General features: G+C 34.2%; 2 protein-coding genes across 2 annotated transcripts; both read left to right on the top strand.

The window, feature by feature from the left end:
• The first annotated feature begins 7,778 nt into the window (after positions 1 to 7,778).
• LOC132756887 (epidermal growth factor-like protein 7) lies at positions 7,779 to 16,617 on the top strand. Its single transcript, XM_060748029.1, has 5 exons — positions 7,779 to 7,941; positions 8,668 to 8,730; positions 11,706 to 11,803; positions 13,707 to 13,802; positions 16,517 to 16,617. The coding sequence occupies exons 1-5, from the start codon at positions 7,883 to 7,885 to the stop codon at positions 16,615 to 16,617; spliced, it is 417 nt and encodes a 138-aa protein (XP_060604012.1). The 5' UTR covers positions 7,779 to 7,882.
• A 247-nt stretch (positions 16,618 to 16,864) lies between these two features.
• On the top strand, positions 16,865 to 18,819 carry LOC132756885 (uncharacterized). The gene is made up of 5 exons (XM_060748028.1): positions 16,865 to 16,904; positions 17,199 to 17,395; positions 17,607 to 17,742; positions 18,061 to 18,283; positions 18,574 to 18,819. Exons 2-5 carry the CDS (start codon positions 17,362 to 17,364, stop codon positions 18,817 to 18,819), a joined length of 639 nt encoding a protein of 212 aa, XP_060604011.1. The 5' UTR covers positions 16,865 to 16,904; positions 17,199 to 17,361.
• Positions 18,820 to 19,819: the final 1,000 nt, after the last annotated feature.

The following is a 19,819-nucleotide window of genomic DNA, read 5'->3' as shown; positions in this document are numbered from 1 at the left end:
TATCAATAAAAATGACTTATTGTTGCCTTAAAAAGACTTTGTAAAGGGAGTAAAAATCTGAGACAAAATCACGAGCAGTATTAGAATATTAGTTATACTTTTTTGACATGTGTATATGGCCCTTATAAACAGTTATATTGCAAACAACTGTTTATATACGGTCATATAACCTGTATGAAATATTTATAAGGAATTTATACTACAGCAAGCATTTTTTCAGAAAAAAAAAAAACCGTGAGATTTCTTCATAATTATATATATACAGCCGTATTTAAACTACATGTATATAACGCCACGATTATTCAATGTAAAGCGACGTAACAAACCTGCAGTATTATAAACACATATAGGCAGAATTACAGAATATAGTCTTATAACTTGGCATGATGTTAGAATATGATAACAGAAACAGTTGAAGCGAAAACCACTTAGGGGTCACCGATCTTGTTTTGTGTATGCGATTTTTTTTCTCATTTGGGGTTATTCCAGGGGCAGATAACTTGTTATGTTTTTCAGTACATTTTTAAACAATTGAAATAAAAATAAATCCATAAATACCGTTTTTCTTTGATAAATGTCACAATTAAAAAAAATAAAGAAAATTAAAGCCATATAACGCACAGGTGTTTGCAAAATGTAATAGATAGATTAACTTTTTCTCGAATAACACTCCCGCTGTAAAGATAAAATTTATATAAATTGGTGTTCTCAGTATGATATATCACAGTGACATTCAAAACAGAGATTGTTCTTCGTATTTAAGAATTATGTTCTGTTAATCTTAACGAGTATCCCTTTACTATGTTTTATGACAAAGCCTGAAACTCACGGCCTTCTTAAGTCGTCAAACTGTACAGAAGTGTTTGCATAAATGGCAATGAATTGCACTGTGTGCATGAACTAAGTTGTAAGAGTGCAAAATATTATGTGGGATCTCGTCTCACCAGGTGTTTTCAGTAAATATTAAAACATAATAACAAAATTCAGTCATAAACTTTTATCCACCGCTGCTGCGATGGACCCACCATTTCTGCCGTGGCCGTAGATGATTAAGTAATCTTGTAGGTGTTTTCGAGATCGAGGTCCTCGTTGTTGTTACCATAAAATACATAGAAGCAGTGGCCGTAGTCGAGTAGGAGGATTCGTAGATATTGTCCTTTTTTACTTTATTATTTTCTTAATTCAATATCCGGTAATTTGTATAGGTATAGCCTGCAATACTGCTAGAATTAAACACTATATGTGCAGTAACAATACAATCTATTGATTACTATTGATAAGGCATGTTTGATAATTAAATGTAAGTTTTAGGAAAGTTTTTAATATTGAAATTAAAGAAATAATTACTCTAAGAATACACATTCAAAAGTTTGCGAATCTGCCGACACAATATATTTCTAATAAACCTTTTACTTCATGATGATATTGTCAACAATGGCTGTTTTCATTGAAAAGCCTCCTGTTACAAGTTCAGACTGCTATGAAACTATAAAAAATGCTTCAACACTGATCAAACTTGGCAAAAATAGCCTGAACTGCCATTTGTAACAGCCAGTTCATAAATTTCCTGTTACCATTACATCGGGGGACATCTAAAAATGCCCCAAATCACTATTTTGCGTTGACTTTTTTCCATTAAAACTGATTTCAGTGCTGCAACTTATCAATGGATTGAGTCAAAAACTTTTCACCGTTGGTTACACGTTACGTTAAGATCGAACTTAAGCCATTTTTAGCCTGTCACAACTCCAAGATTGCCCCGCCCCCACTCCAAACAATAAATTCGATATGTCTGGTTTAAATATAGGGTATGCAAACTTGTTTGCAAGTGTACGAGGTCTTTTTTTTATGCGTTTATTTAAGGTCGCCGCCGGAAAGCCCATATGGGCGACCGTACACTCAAGTCGGGTCATCCTAGAGCGTCCCGCCGAGATTTTTCGTCGATTGTTTTCCAGCTTTATTGGTGGAGGAAGACCCCAGGTGCCCCTCCGGGCATAATTTTAGGCACGAGCGGGCACCTGGGTAGAACCACCGACCTTCCGTAAGCCAGCTGGATGGCTTCCTCACATGAAAGATTTCGACCCGAGTGAGGATCGAACCTACAGTGGAGAGGGACCTGTGATCTCAAGTCAACGACTTCAACCACTCGGCCACGGAAGCCCCAACGAGGTCTTTAAGAAAATCTCCTTTTATATGTATGGTTAAACCCTTCAGGCGTAAATCAAAATTATTTTATCACTGTTTTAAAACAGAGATTAATAGAGAATGGAGAGCTAGTATACTCTCTAATGATGCATTATTTTTATATAAATCGGTAAAGGACAGTTTAAGTATGTCACATTATTTAGAAAATGTTTTCTTTTTTCGATAAGAATGTGAATCACGAGAAACTTGTAGTTTAAGTTATATCGAAATGGTACAACCGAATAATATAAATGTTATCAACTTATACTTTTTTCCATGCAGGTGACGCTTGAGCAACTAATTTAATATACATCTCCTATGTTTATATGCTGAATTTACATATATAATAAATATAAATAATTACATGTTATGGGAAAGGAATTTTTTGTTTGTTTAAAGAGTCATTAAGAAATACCCAGCCACGTAATTTTATTTTGGGGGATTTTATGTAGAAAATCCCCAGTTTTATACTGTGGATATTGGATACTTGCATGAATAAATTATAAACTATACGTATGACTTCACACCTAAGGAATGGAGCCTATATTTTAAAGGCTTTATTATGCAGCTGAAAGAAATCTTCATACAAATGAAAAACATTGCTACACGAAACCATATCTTTTATCTAAAATCTACTTTTAAATTATTGTTTTACCTATTGTATAGATATAGCAGATATACTGTATACTGTAATACATATTACAGCTTCGGACTAGCTGGCGAGTATTTCATAGCTTTTCATGACGAATTTCTATCGTAAGAAAAATCTAACGATAAATCGCATTTTCACAAAATATCTTAACACAGGATTAAGTGCAAAAACCTCTCGTAACATTACGATATGTGTTCCCCATTCGTTAAGTCGTGTAACATGTTTTCTCTCATAAGTAAAATAGCACGCATCTTTTATTTAAACAGAACAAAAACAAACAAAATAAATGGAAGGATAAATATATTCGAACATTATGTTGAAAATAACACAAATTAAATTAGAATTATTTTTTAAAATCAATTCTCCAAGACCAATAGATTATTTTCAATCAAGATAGAAAATCAGTTTATATAACCCTTTTCTTGTAAATTTAATTTGAATGTCTTAAGGATAACATGATTGTTTTCAAAACATATATCAAGCTCTTCATCAACAGATTTTAAAACCGGAAACTGATACATATGTATGGTGCTTGCGCATCAATAATATTACCTAAACGTTGCTACCGTCGTTTTTTTTTATCGTAAAATTTATGTTAAGTGAATTTTCTATCTTAACTTAAATTAATTTTACTTACGAGTGGCTTTATGAAAATGACTTAAGATTTGACTTATGATTATCTCAAGTCAAAAACTTTAAATAACTCTTACGGTATTTTAATGTAACAATTACATGTATTACTGAGAAGCCTAGCCCTATCTAAATTTTCTACCTTCTTTGAATCTGTTAAGATATCTATGAATGCAAATTATTCATAACGTTTAAACAAACTATGCACAACTTTAGGATTTTTATAATTAGAGTTATATGCTAAGATTTCGAGTCATATTTGTTCAATGAGTTTGAAATAGTTCACAGTCCTCACCAAGTGCAACATATATTATTTACGCTGTTATAATGTATTATTCTCCTTTTCTAAAAGAGATTAGAAAAGTGATAATCAGTGAAAGTTTAGTAACTGTGGAAATAGCAATTGCATTCGAAACGCATACATATAATTTGTAAATAAACTTTGAAAGTATATACACCGAGTCCAATCGTTCACTATGTTTCCCAGGCGGAGAACGCATGAAGAGATCAATTTTACAGGTGGAAAACCGATACTGTGGTAAGAAAGTTGTCTTCAATTTCTTTAAAAATGCATATTTCACAAAACTTTATAGCCTAGTCTGATCTCGTATGATTACTTTATCCGACAGGCATCTCAAACTCGCCAAATCTTTGTTAACTTATTAGATTATTATCGACAACTGCACAAGAAAAATCACAAAATTGGTAAAATCGCTCTTTGATAGCCAATTACTTGACATCCAAGCAAACTTCTAAACATTTGTATCGCTCTAAAGGTTCTTTATTAACATATCCTCATCCACCGAACGCCTGTTCTATTTCTATTTCGTATTTTTGGAGTATAATATCGTTAAAAAGAATTTTCAAAATGAACGCATGAGCCGAACTTTTCATGTGGTGTCATAGGTTTGCAAAATGAACGCATGAGCAGGTGGTATTTTTAAAAACTTAAAAAACCCAAGTTTTTCTTAATTATCTAACAAATTTAACATATTCAAACTTTAAAAATTTCAAATTTTATTTCAAATAAGTGAGAGACACTTTTTTTTTTTTTTTTACAAATTAAAATTTATACTTTGTACGCTGTATGTATATATATGCTAATAAGCAAAAGTACGAGGTCTGTTGGGAAAGATCGTGTGAAATTGAAGTAATTCCTCGTTTGTAAGACATATATTATCAGCTTTAATAAACAACCTCTTATTGAATAACTTAAACAAATGAACATTGTTTTAATACATAAATGGAGAGATAACTAAGTCTTGCCATGTTGAATAAAATCAACAACTGACGACATTAAGCTGATTTATATAATAATCTTACATGACACTTTGGAAAAATCCTTGATTTTTGCACGCATTGTAAATGATTGTTTTACAAATTATGTACTTTGATAATTAAATCATGAATCCTGAATAATTGTATACAATTACTATCATACACGCATAATATTTAACAACAAATACAACAAAAGACAAATGACAAATAATAGCGTATGTATACTCTTTTAAAGTCCCTGTACCTCAAAACTTAAATAGTCTAATATGATAAACATGATACTCAAATAAATTATTACCAATATTACAAATCTTACATAGATATTATCGAATTTAAAGTTCTGTAAATAAAGGGAGGTAATTTGAAACACATTTTGATAAATACTTAGCCTTTTCTTCATTAAAATAAAAACTTATAATGAACCTAAAAAAAATTATGTGTTATTTCAATTCCTTCTCACATCCCCTCGGAGCGTGCACGTCGCTGAGAAGGCACAGGGCATCGGCAGATGATGGAAGTTCGAGTTATAATCGTTTAAGGCGGCTGCTTCGTTAAGTTAGCTGCCGGTGGCCTGACTAATGCCGAGGGGAGTGGCCCTACAAAGTAGGCTGAGACGATGAGGATGGTGTACTAGGGTGCGTGAGCCCCTAGTACAGATAGACGGCTTGTAAGGCAGGCCGCCTATAACTGGCACCAACAGCCCTTTTCAGGGCTAAACACCTTTCCTATTGTCACATGTTACTGTACATTTAGGTTCTCATTGACCGCCGTACAGTGACCTACTTTTCGGCTCAAAATTCATATCTTTGGCTAATACTCCGTGAAAATTGCATGGAGGTAAATTATCACCATTTTGTGCTTTAAAATTAACTCTTTAAGGACATGACTGGTGACATGTCCGGGGTCCGTACTCGACAGCGCAAGCTGCATTTTGTGCCCGAAAGGGCGGATGGACCTTCATTAAGCTTTAACTACATACATACATACATGTGTTATTTCAACATTTATTGTATGTTCATTTTGTTGTAAGGAAGTTGATATATATATTCTTGCTTAAAGATCCTGTATGTTTTTACCCCATGAGCATATGCGAAAAATTGCCGTTTTCATTGAAAAGCCTCCTGTAACAAGTTCAAACTGCTATGAAACTATGAAAAATGCTTCCTTCAATACTGATGAAACTCGGCACAAATGTAGACTACACCATAGCCTCTGTAACAGCATGCTCAATCGTTAAATTCCTGTTACCATGGCAACGGCGGACGTCTCAAAAATTGCCAAAAATCACTATTTTGCATTGTTTTTTTTCCCCATCAAAACTGATTTTAAAGTGCTGCAACTTCTCAATGAATTGAGATAGAGTAAAAGGCTTTTCAGTGTCTGTTACTAGTTACCCTAAGATCGACCTCAGGCCATTTTTAGCCTGTCACATGTCCAAAATTTTCTTGTCGATGAGGGGTACTCCGCCCCCCCCTTCAAACCCACTCAGGCAACCCCCTGATGTAACATTTGGATGGGGGCGGCGCCGAAAAAGTGGTCACTTTTTTAACAACATTTCTCAAACGAAAACCAGTGTTTGGGGCCTAAATAGGACATTCTTTCACTGTTTGAGGCCTCAAAAAGTGTGTGGGGGGCAAAAAGCCGTCGAAACACGCTTATATAAGGGAAAAGGTTTAGGATGTAACATCCTTGCGAAAGTTGTATATAAAGTCAGTTCTTATGAAAAACATATACTTAAGAAGTTGACATTATTAAACACATTATATGATATTTCTTGAGGAAAAATGTTTTGAAATTTTTATTTGAATGCAAAACTGATTTTTTTTTACCAAAAAACATATTTCTAATTATCTCCTTTTTTATCGGAAATTTTTAATTTTAGCAATATCCTTATCAAAAAGGTTTTCTGTAACTTTTAACATTGTTAATTCTTTATTTAAGCCAAAGATTTTTCATATAAGAACATAAAATTTTGAGTCAAGGGATCTATAAGTGTATGTTACATTTTTAATCATAACATACCATCAACCAATGATGTTGTATTTTGCAAATATTTTACTCAAAGCTTTAGCAATGAGGATTTATTATATTTTCACAGAACCGAACAGACCTTCATCCTATAAGCAATTCGTCATAAGGTATGAAAATAGGAATTCTGTTTGCTCAAACATTCGGAACGAAAATTTTGGAATTTCAAGATTCAGTGATCGATAACATGTGAGATATCCATGAAAACTGGAGTAACCAAAAAATCCGCCTGCTCATGCGTTCATTTTGCAATCTGATAAAACCACATGAAAAGTTCGGCTCATGCGTTCATTTTGAAAATTCGCTTAACAAATATTATACTCCAAAAATACGAAATAGAAATAGAACAGACGTTTGGTGGATGAGGATATGTTAATAAAGAACCTTTAGAGCGATACAAATGTTTAGAAGTTTGCTTGGATGTCAAGTTATTGGCTATCAAAGAGCGATTTTACCAATTTTGTGATTTTTCTTGTGCAGTTGTCGATAATGATCTAATAAGTTAACAAAGATTTGGCGAGTTTGAGATGCCTGTCGGATAAAGTAATCATACGAGATCAGAATAGGCTATGAAGTTTTGTGAAATATGCATTTACAAAGAAATTGAAGACAATTTTCTTACCACAGTATCGGTTTTCCACCTGTAAAATTGATCTCTTCATGCGTTCTCCGCCTGGGAAACATAGTGAACGATTGGACTCGGTGATATAGGATGTAAGTGAACTCATTAATAGAGACGATTTAAAAATAAATTTAACTTCAATGCAATAATTATACATCAAAGACAAACGACTCTCGCCATTGAACTATTAAATAAAAAAAAGTTTTATGACTTTTTTGTTTATATTGAAAAAATTGTAAAGGGAAAAAGAATCATTATCAAAGAAATCGCATAATAAAAAAATTATTTGAAAAACATTACATTTTTGATATTTGATTAGAATGTGTATGCTTAAACATACCATTTGAATGATTAAGTGCTTGTACTTTTAAATCTTATGCATATACATATTTTACTCTTACGAAATACATGCATAAGTATTTGGATCAACCGACAAGGAAGTTACGGTAAAAGAGACATTTCGTCTCATTTGGACTTGGGCAGCCACGATGTTTACCATAGGAATTTTCATAGCGTTCTTTGTATTTCAAAAAGATTTTATTGTTGAGTAAGTGTTTTGTCTTCATATTTAAGTCCATAATTCTAACAATTGTAACTTTTCATTTTTTGTAGTATGTTATTTATTCGTCGGAAATTTAATTTTCTCCATATATTGAACGACAAATGTTTTGAAAGTTAACTCATCTATGGCGCCATAATTCTTTTTTTTTTAAATAAACATAAATACATGTGTATTTGTTCTAATTATTAGGTTTTGGTATATTTAATAAGATATTCCTGGAATTAAAGTATCTTTACTGCCTATGCGACTATGTTCTGCTAGGCTCCTTGTCGCTGGTCCTGTACTTGAGGATGCGTTCATTGAATGCCGCCCTTCCTTGTTGATCTTGTTTTTCATAACTTTAGCAAGCTTTATAATTACATATACATATAGTTTTAATTCAAGTATTTGAGTTCTGCTTTCATACATAGTATTTAATACATACACGATTTCTACCAAAATTTATGTTAAATTCCTGCAGATTATATAATTTTACAGGGGGAAATGGGTTACTTTAAGATTAAGAAGCTTATATGAGACAAGATTGATACAAACAATTTTTTTCATATGCCACAAGTACTGGTGAATCCAGGTCCAGGAAATGAAAGTTATCAATATAAGTTGAAATAAAAAACCGTTCATTCATACATACAAACATATGTTATCTTTTTTTCAAGTTTATTTCTTTCTGTATAAAACTGTGTTTAAAACTTACGTTGATATATTTTTCAGATCGAGCGTCTGTAGGTACACAAAGACATGTTATTCAAGAGGTTATAAACGCTGTGGATTTTTGTGAGTATTTCGGTTTTTATAACCTGGTGGAGACCTTGATTTGTATATAAAACATCTACCATAAGTGAGAATAATGATACTTTGTCATATTTAAATAGAACTGCATGGCTGACTAATAAGCTAGTTCACAAAATATTTATGATTATTTTACATGAACATGACTTAATCAGTATAAATTTGTATCATGTCTGTTGATAAACTGTTGATAAACTGGATACCTGATACGGTCACCCAGCTTTATCAGACATCTTATTAGTAAACATTAAAATAAAATGAAGAGAACAAACGTTTAACCTCCTTCTAGTTTGTAAAAATTAAACATTGAATGGAATATAATTTTCAAATATTAAAGGTTCTCTTACAATTGATAAAAATCTTTCTATCGGTATGACCATCGCCTATGAATTTGTAAACAATCGTGCGCCACTTGAACTCGTGACTTGACAGGTCTTGAAAAAATAACAATTGTATTATAAAAATTTAAACCAGCATTGTCTAACTTAACAATAGTACAGAATAGATGTGTATCATGTTTTACATGAAGTTATTTTGAATGACTAAATCAATACATTTTGTATAAAGAAGTTATTCGCTTCCTAAAGGTTTGAAAATGCATGGAGAAAAAATCAATCTAATATTAAACAAGTCGCTTTTATATATATAAGAAATATTTTTATAAGAATTGTTTTACACATGGAACAACGAATGAAATGTTTATAGAGCAATGTTTATTTTTGCTGAATACATAGAGGATATTCAAGTTTTTTCTTGTAACATCATGTACATTTTATGTAATTGCTGTTATTGTTTGTTCAGCTCTTTAAATATTGGAGGACATTAAAGTCTCTCTCTCTCTCTCTCTCTCTCTCTCTCTCTCTCTCTCTCTCTCTCTCTCTCTCTCTCTCTCTCTCTGTATGTATGTATGTATCCATCCACCCATCCATCTATCCATCCATCCATCCAGCTATCTCCTTTATCACAAATATGTTAGAATAAAAAATAAATAGAATTACTAAGATTTTTTTATCATATAAGCTGAAAAAATGGTCTTAATTCTATACTGTGTTCGTGTAATCATTTAATTTAACTGAATGACTCTTTCTGTAAGTAATTTTGCATTGAAGATGTCTCGTATAATAATATCTTCCGGGTTTTTCTTATATATTTATCAAAATATGAATCACCTCTATTCAAATATTTTACTTGGAAATGTTAACATGATGTTAATTGTTATAAATCTAACATATTACAACGTAAATTGTGAACATGACACAATAGTTATATCAAGGAAGAGGAAGAATATATACGAACAAATTCAGTGTAATCATTCCCCGCCCAAAACTTCCCATGATGCAATCTACGTCATCAACAGGTACATGGTACATTGACACAGAGGTGACATGTGTGTGTTTTTTATTTACCTCGTGCACACCAGATACTATGACGTAAGCACAAGTTAATAAGTCGTGGGCTCCAGATTATTAAGTGGTGCGCACGAGATACTATGTCGTGTGCAAGACTTAGTAACTCGTGCGCACAAGATACTTTGACCTAGTAAATCGTGCGCATGAGATTATTAAGTGGTGAGCAAGAAAAACGTTGTCTTGCACACTAGTTACTAAGTCGTGAGCACGATATAATAAAGTCAAGGGCACGAGTTACTATGTGGTGCGAACGAGATGATTAAGTCGTGCACTCGAGATAGTTAACCAATCAAATTACACTATATAGATCTCTATATAAATTTTAACTAAGAAAAATCCTGGTTAAAGTTTCACATGCAACATTAAACTTTGAAACTACTGAAGGTATTCACTTGAAACTTGTTGCATGTCTTTAGGATCATATTAGGAGGTCTCTATCCAAGACACATAAATCAAACATTTTGACTAGTTTATAGTGCTTTTTATGCCTCTAATTGAAAGACGGGGACCATCCTGTGATAGGGTTGATAGTATGCACGAACTAACAGTCTGTTAACCTTGTCCATACGATAACCTGAGAAGCAATAATTCCTGGTATATTTCATTTGATGGGGGCATTACTGATAGAAAGTAGATGGTCTCTATTAATGTTTGCGGTCATAAGGTCAAAGGTCAAAGTAACCATGACCTTCACGTAAAATACGTGTCTGATAAATAACTTGAGAAGGAATAACCCATGTTTTTTCATTACCTAGTATTGATATTGCACCTGATCAGTAGATGACACCTTACGAATTTGAGGATATCAGTGTCACAAGTTCGCTAAATGTAAAATCGTAGGGCGGAATCTTACGCAAAAAGTCAATACCATATTGGGAAAGAATATCTCGCTGTGTAAAATACCACGTAGTAAAGCCTTTAAAATATCATGTGTTTATAGCTATCAGCTCTACCTAGAGAAAGCTTGCCTAACTAATTTTTTTAGGATACACGGAAATAAAAGATATGATAGAATATTCAATTTCTATCCTGCCAATCATCTGTTGAGCCTGTTGCTTTTAATACAGATTTTTCCAATAATGACATTTAACCTTGGCAAAAATTAAAAAAAAAATCAAATCATATGAAGCAAGCGAAAATTTTGAGAATAGATTAATGCACTAGAGAGTAACGTCATAAATTTTTGACAAGCCATTTTGAAGCTAGACGGTTAGAACATTGAACTCTAATGTGAAATGATCAGAAACGTGCATTCACAGTCAGCATTTTATCAATACAAGCAAATATCTCTACTAATACTTGACTTATATACGAAGTTATTATTGTTTGTATTTTTTCATACACTCAAAAAAATGATTTACTTTGTACAAACAATTATCATGGAATTACTATAAACGTCTCTCTCTATATATATATTACATATGGGCAATGATCTTTTTACCCTTTGCAATTTTTACTAGTGCGAGGAAGTCGTAAACTTGATTATAACATAGTAACGAGGCGCCTCTATTTCTAAGTTAATACAATGTAAGTTATATTTGTATATTTAAGTGGTTGGAGTAGATGTGGATACACGAGATCATATAGCTGTACATATAGCGCTTGCTGTTCGGGCTGGAAAGATGGAGCAGGAGGGCGATGCAATACACGTATATTAGTTATCTTTAAATGTTTTAAATGAACCTTTATTACAACAATATAAATTACAATTATTTCAATAACAAATGCTCGATATATTGTTAAATATTATCAAAAATTGACTAATCACAAATTGAGTAATGTGATATAATTTAACAGTTTAGACTTGTATACACACGAGGCAATTTCGGAAGTATTATTTATCACATACCCGTGCCGCTTTTGCGACTCTGTAAAATAGTATTGCACGGCCATGCATATATTTTGACGTGGCGTCATTAGCCTTTTACAAACAGGTTGTAAAAGCGCGCTTAATGTTAGCGTTATACTATAGGCGCATCAATGAAAACTGACGTTTTTTTACTTTAAACGGTCTATATATTTGGAATATGATAAATAGAATATTGAATTCATTACTAAATTTATTGAACTCGTTGAATAAAATAATATCATACTCGCCAATGGCTCGCATACAATAATTTTATTCAACTCGTTCAATAAATTCAGTGTTGAACTTACATTCATTCAATATCCTCTATTTAATGCACAACGTCGTCTATCGGCCGGTCCTTCCCGCTGTCACTCTGTTAACAAGTTCGTTTTCGCTTTAAATCTGTTGAGTATGGTTTGGGACGATTTTGTGTGTCGTGTTGTTGTAGCTAGCGCGACAAGCATTGTCGCTCGGCTCCAATCGAACGATTGGCTTATAAGCCAAGCGACAGGGTGACATCGCGACAATGCGCGGCACGAAAACGCGCCGTTTGGCGTGCTTCACTAGAGACAGAACGACAAGACGACAGTGCGATAACGCGCCGTTTGGCGCGTTTCGATGGCGACAAGACGAAAAGGCAATAACAATATGAGTTGTGTTGTCGCTATCGACATCGCAACGTGCAAAGTGTACAAAATCAGACACTGATAGCGACAACACAACCTATATCGTTATCGCTTTTTCGTCTTTTCGTCTTGTCGCTAGCGAAACGCGCCAAACGGGGCGTTGTCGCACTGTCGTCCTGTCACTTGAGAAGCACGCCAAACGGCGCGTTTTCGTGGAACGCGTTGTTGCGATGATAGGTGGCGCGATAGCTCAGTTGGTACGTCACTCCTGAGGTTCCGGGTTTGTTCCTGGGAAACACCCTTGGGATTTTTCAGAAACACTTTTAGTGTTTTCCACCTATCAAGAAGTTTACTGGTACGAAACCCAGGTAATCCTCGCATGTATCAGTGCTATACACTGGGCATGTAAAAGAACCAAGGAATCTATTCAATAAGAGCTAGGGACTGGTTCCCGGATTTCTTTGTATCTCATAGCTATCTCTGCAGTCTACTGAGATAAGGACCCAACTGGAAATAAGTGCTTGCACTTTCGTAGGTTATCCTTGACCACCCGGTCTAAAAAAATCAATGTCGCCTTGTCGTTCGACATATAAGCCAATCCTTCTATTTGAGCCGAGCGACAATGTGACATCGCGACAACACAGCGCGCGACAACGTGCCGTACAGCGTGAATGGTTAGCGACAGGATGACAACACGAAAGTCCGACAACGTGCCGTTTCGCTCGCGACAACACGGCGCACATAAACGCTCCAAATTAGCCAACATAGAACGCCATATTCCCAGTACCCCATTATCTATCTTCGATCTGAATCATCAATCTGAATATATTTGAATCTGAATACTCCTGTTCTTTTGTTTACGGTGTTAAACATAAATCAAATGAACAAAAATACCTGTGCTTTATTTGAAATAACGCACAAATTTTAAATAACGCACACATTTTCAAAAAGAAGTATGCAAGCACGTGTTAAGTAGACAGATTTCCGTAAAATTGCCATCTGTTTCATCAAGTTATATAGAATGCTATTGCAAGTTTAAAATACAATCCTAATACTTAATTGTTGTATCTATGACAGCAATATGTCACACACCATGTTTAAATGGAGGGACTTGTATTCAACCTGACACATGTTCGTGTCCAATATCGCACGATGGAAAGTACTGCCAGACTCGTAAGTAGTTTATTGTTATGCTAGATTTTTTATAACACAAATTATGGTTTTGAGCAACGTAAACATTTGTAAGGTGGTCATCCTTTTTTCCTTAATCTACGAGGAACGGTCCGAAAAAATCCGGACTTTTCATGCTTCTCTCTGTCCACGTGCAGCTATATACACACATTATATATTGGTGAAAACTACATTCATTCGCCAATAACGTGGTTAGTTTATTTTCAATGATAATCGTGTATACACAGTATTTTGCCCTCTGATATATGATAGATGTTTCGTCTATCATGGACTCTTTGTTAGAGGAACAACGCTCTGTAATAAAGTGTCTGGTTGCAGAAGGTGAAAAGCCCTGCCACATCTTTCAGAGGCTTTAAAAAAGATTTTCTGATAAATGTGTATCACGTTCAACCTTCTACAACTTGGTTTCTCACTTTCGTGAAGGCAGAACAAGTGTTTGTGACAGGCCTAGGACTGGGCGGCCACCTAAGGCGGTGACCCCAACAATGGTAGCAAATGTTAAAGATTTTGTCAACAAAATTAGTCGAGTAACTTTGGAGGAGGTAGCCAACAAGTTTAGCGGCACACAAGATTTTACACGAACACCTAGGCATGAGCAATGTAAGTGCCAGGTGGGTGCCTAGACAGCTGTCCGCAGATCAAAAGGCAACCAGAGTAACCAATGCAAAAGAACATTTAAGTCGTTTTAATCGTGAAGGAGATAAGTGTTTGAACCGCATTATCACTGGAGATGAGGTGTGGGCTCATTATTCCGAACCTGAGACAAAAAGCTCAGTCAAAGCAGTGGAAACGAGCTGGTTCCCCACCTAAAAAGTTAAAGCTGTCTCCTTCTGCGGCAAAATTGCCTTTTGGGATTCACGAGCAATGCTACTTACTCATTTCATGGCAAAAGGTCAAACTGTCACCGTCAAGTACTATTCTGAAGTAATTCTGAAAATTCTCAGAGAAAAGCTGAAGCAAATAAGTCCCAGGTTAGTACAGAAAAATGTCCTCCTCCTTCACGATAACGCCCCCTTTCATACCGCCGCAGCTACAGTGGAGGTTATCAACTCTTACAAATTGCAATTGTAGTCTCACCCTCCTTATAGCCCAGACCTCGCCCCCTGTGACTTTTATTTGTTTCCAGAACTGAAAAAATTGCTTGCTGGAAAGAAATATAAGACCAGGGCGGATTGATATCTGCTGTTACACTGTACCTAAAACATAGGTCTACGTCATGGTTCACAGCGGGAATACAAAAGCTCCCACGAAGATGGCAAAAGTGTGTAGACGTAGGTGGAGAATATTTTGAAAAAGAGTAGAAAATTATTTTTTTTTAAATAGTTTTCGAGAATGAGTCGAAAGTCCGGACATTTTCTGACTTCCCTTCGTATTTGATATCATTCTGTTATGAAATATTCTTTTATTATAAAATGTTTTCTAATAATGGGTGTCTGTCTTAGTTTTTAGTTTTTGTGTTTTTATTTTTAAGTTTTTTATTTGTAAATTGCAGATTGAAATAATGCACCGATAGATTGTATAATGTTTAATGATAGAGGTATGATCAAAAAGTTCTCTGCCCAACATACTTCTAGCCACTACACTGACATTTACACACGATACGTCAATGCCGATATCTTATTTAAGATTATTGACCGATCTACACGTGGTTTTACACAGATTAATTAACATAAAACACACTTTGATCAGTAGAGGAGAATGTCATTTAGACCTAATGGAGAAAGTTGAAACCAGAGCTGTCATTAAGTACCTCTGTAAAAAAGGGATGTTCCCAAGGAAATCCATGAAAACTTTATGGTTACACCTATAGCACTGTGAAAACATGGGCTGCTGAATTTTAGAGGAACAGGTAGAGCATGGAGATGATGAGCGGCCTGGGCGACCGAAAGAGGCTACAAACGATGAAACTGCCGAAGCTGTGCACGATCTTGTCATGTTCGACAGAAGGCGAGACACCCGCGAAGCATTGCTAGGGAAGTGGGTATAAGCTTTGGTTCAATTCAGGCAAATCTGACTGACATATGTCCGCAAGGGAAAATCATGATTGACTATCTAAAGCAAGGTCGTACCATAAACGGTACGTACAATGAAGACGAATTGAGACGTCTGCGTCAAGAAATCGCGCGTAAAAGGACGGGCAAACTGACTCAAGGCGTTCTGCTCCTGCACGACAATGCGCCAGCTCACACATCCCAAATTTCGATGGCTGCTGCAATTGACTGCGGCTTTGAATTTCTTCCCCATTTCCATATTCTCCCGATTTGGACCCCTCTGACTTCTACCTGTTTCCGAAACTGAAAACCAAGCTTCGCGGTAGACGTTTTGGAAGCAATGGCGGTGTTGTGGAGGCGGTCAATGAGTTCTTTGAGGACCAAAATAGAGAGTTCTGTTTTGAAAGGTTAAACAAGTTGGAGCACAGGTGGTTAGTTAGGTTCTCGGACTACCGGAAGTACATCGGGCCAAGAACTGTTTGATCAATCCTCGTAGTTATTGATAAAATGAATTGTATGAATGTCCAGTATGGGTGTTATGATATGATATGTGTTGATTACTATTTTATCATTTCATTTACATGTTATATATTTTCTTCGACTGATTAAGTGTGTTTTTTTTAATCTAAAAGGGCCCCCTTAAAAATTGTATTGTTTAATGGGGTTTCCCTTCTGTAAAGAAAGTTTTTTTAAATTTATTTTTTATGTTATGCTCACACTTGCCCGCCCTTTTTTTCCCCTGGGACGTGAAGCTATCCAGAAAAATTTGGGGCCTGTTTAAAAGGGTTTTCGGAGATCCCAAATAGTGGTTTGTCTTAAATTGAAATTTAAAGAAAAAACAAAAAAAGCATTTAAAAAAAACGCGTTAGGGTAAATTTTTTTTAAAACTTGTGAAATTTTAAGATAAACTTACATCTTTACTAAAAACGGGTGATTTGTTGGGAGAACCGAATTTTTTGGGGAAAAGGGATAGATATAATTATATTTTTTCAGGGTTTGATATTTAGAGTGATAAAATTACCCGGGTTATCAACAAACCGTAAATAACTTTGCCCATTAGACGAAAGGACAATGCAGAGTTATTTTACTTGAAGTAAGTATAACCATGTAGTAGATTATGTTTAGATGCTTATATGTGATTATCTAGATACAGAATGATAATGAATGATGTCGTGTCTCTGAAATGGTCTTCAATAGTATAATTACTTCTGGTTTATGCATGATAATTTAGGTACCTGTATCTAGTTAAACGAAACTGTTAAACTGTCATATTATCCAGAAAATAGTTCCATTGACAGAATTATAGGTTTCGCTTTTCTGATTGTTTTTGCGCTGCTAGTAATTAAAATTCAATTTATATATTTTTTAACATATTTTAATCTTTAAGTATCCCCTGTTCCTTTGACGAAGACAAGAACACCATATGGAGTAACCAGGCATTATTCAACTATGTAAACTTTACAATTGAGTCTCAGTACAACCCGATCGATTACATTCCACCACCCCCATCATATGTCAGTGAATACAAATTTGGAATTGTAAAAAGTCAAATGCATGTGATACACTCGAAGCTTCCAAGGGATGGTAATGAACAGAATTTCACACTTTAATGGTCAAAATGCAATACTTGTTTTGTTAGAATGAATGTTTACAATCAGGTTTTACAATAGCTTTGAAATATCCTATAATAAACAAGCGGAATGTAAATTACTCTAAGATCAGTAAATCACTTTATTTTACTCCAATATTATAGTTATAATCCAATCTCTCCAAAAGTTCATTTCTCGTTATAAAGGTGGAAGTAGTCGATATATAGCCCTTAACAAATATTACACATGTCCAAGTTTGTCAAGTACAGTGCCACAAAGTGGACTCTCGTCCTGTCAGATTCCAGAAGAGAACTATAAGATCAACATAGAACATGGCGACATGTAAGTTTATCTTCTGCACATAATTACATAAACGATTTATTTCTTGATGTTCAGCAAAACCCTTTTTTTTATAAGATAGATTTTAAACAGTTTTGTTTATATATTTTTATTTATACTGGCTTTTTTGGGAAAACTGACCAAAGGCTTTTAACCCAAAAAAAAGATGTTTTTCCCTTAAACAAAAATTTTGGTCCCCTTTTAGTTTGTTTTGGACTTTGAAACAGCACTTTTGTACAATTTTTTAATGATGCCTAGACATAAAATGTTGGTGGTTATTTACCATTATTAATATACAAAGCTGCGTATTATTCATTTCAGATTTACTGTTACCTATGCTTCAACAAGTGGTGGGTATAGAAAGTTGTTTGACATAGTAAATAATCGGTATTACAAAACTAATACCTACGTCGGAAAGGACAGTGAAAAGGCAGTAGAGTTAAGATTTGATTTCATAGCACCAGTACATTGCTCAGAACAGGCCGCTACAGCAAAATGTAATTCAAATGAACAGCCCATAGGATTAGAAGCCGATATAACTAAGGTAAATGTTATAAAGAACATTGCAACATATGTTCTTTTTTTAAATTAGTGTATAATATGTATGTTATTATTTACAGAAGAAAAAAATTTCCAGCCGAAAAGATATTTGTTTTAAAAAACTTGAGGGGGAATCTGTTACTTGTTCTTATTTAATGTATAAAATGTATGTTAATATGGACAGAAAAGAAAAATGCTCAGCCGAAAAGATGTTTTTTAAAAAAAACTTGATGGGAATCTGTTACTTTTTAGTTGTATTGCTTTAGTTTTTTCACTCATTTTTTGTATGAATAGAATCCTATAAAGGCACAGTGGAGCGGTTGGTCAGATGGATTATCTGGTATAGCATATTATTTACTTGAAATATTCGAACTTAAACCAAACATCCATGGAGATCTTACAGAGTTTGGAAACCCAAATTGGGGAACCCTTTTTTTGCTGGGACGTTTCAACCAATGGTCATTTTTCACATTTTTATTCCAAAAAATCGGGAAGGGTATTCTTTTTTCTATTTCCCGGGTTTGGAATTGGGCCAAATAATTCAAAATCGCTCGACTTTGGGTTTTTTAAACGAAATGAGCCCAAGTATAATTTTAAAAAAACCGGGTTTCTCGCTGACAAACGAATGACTCAAAAGTATTTCTGTGGGGCGACGGGGGTATGCAGTAAATAAGGGGGGGGCCCCCCAAAAAAAGGAAAAAGGGATATATGGGGCAAACACCCAGTCCGGGTGCCAAAACCACATTATCCTGGACGGGGAAAATAAACTTTGTAAAAAAACTCCATCAAAAAAAAAAACTACAAATAAAAATAACCCCATACCCCTACAAATTTTTTGAGCTTAAAGTTTGGGGGTTTTTAAAAGAAGTAAAAAGTAAGCAATTTAAATTATCAGTAAGAACGGGTCGAAAATAAAAAAAGTATATGAAAGGGTTTTTACCCCCTCAAAAAACATTTTTTGAAATTAAACTTAACATAAAAAAAGTAATATGTAAAATAAATTCTATGTCTTTTAAATAAGTAAAAAAAAGTAGACAATTGTTTTTCTATGCATGAAAATGATTGTTGGTCATAAACATGTGAAATAATTAAAATTTAACTTTTTTAACTTTTTTAATTAAAATTTTATTTGGAAAATTTAAATTTTTTTCATATAAACGTACTTTAAATATCTTTTTAATTAGATATTTCAACCCGGATGAAAAGGGAAAGGGATAGAAGGTTTAATCCCAACCCCGAAAAAAATGGAAACGTAAAAATTTGGAAAAAAAGGGTTTTAAAGGGGACGACAGACAGTTTTAAACAAATATTTTAGCAATTAGTTTTGTTGTTGTTTTTCTCTTCGTTTTATTCAGTCTGTTCAATACCTACACAATTACGAGACCCTTGACTTCGCCCGAAGTTAATGCAAAATATAATTATAATGATAAAAGAATGATAAAGATACAATCTGACTAAAGTTCAGATCTACTTTTTTCTTTTTGGGAATTTTGAAATTTTAACCGTATCGTATAACCCAAAAAAAGCTATTTTATAATGC

This window comes from Ruditapes philippinarum, unplaced genomic scaffold (genome assembly GCF_026571515.1).
Source record: "Ruditapes philippinarum isolate M1 unplaced genomic scaffold, ASM2657151v2 ctg2225_1_1_1_1, whole genome shotgun sequence".
Taxonomy (NCBI): domain Eukaryota; kingdom Metazoa; phylum Mollusca; class Bivalvia; order Venerida; family Veneridae; genus Ruditapes; species Ruditapes philippinarum.
This window is presented reverse-complemented; position numbering and strand designations above follow the sequence as displayed.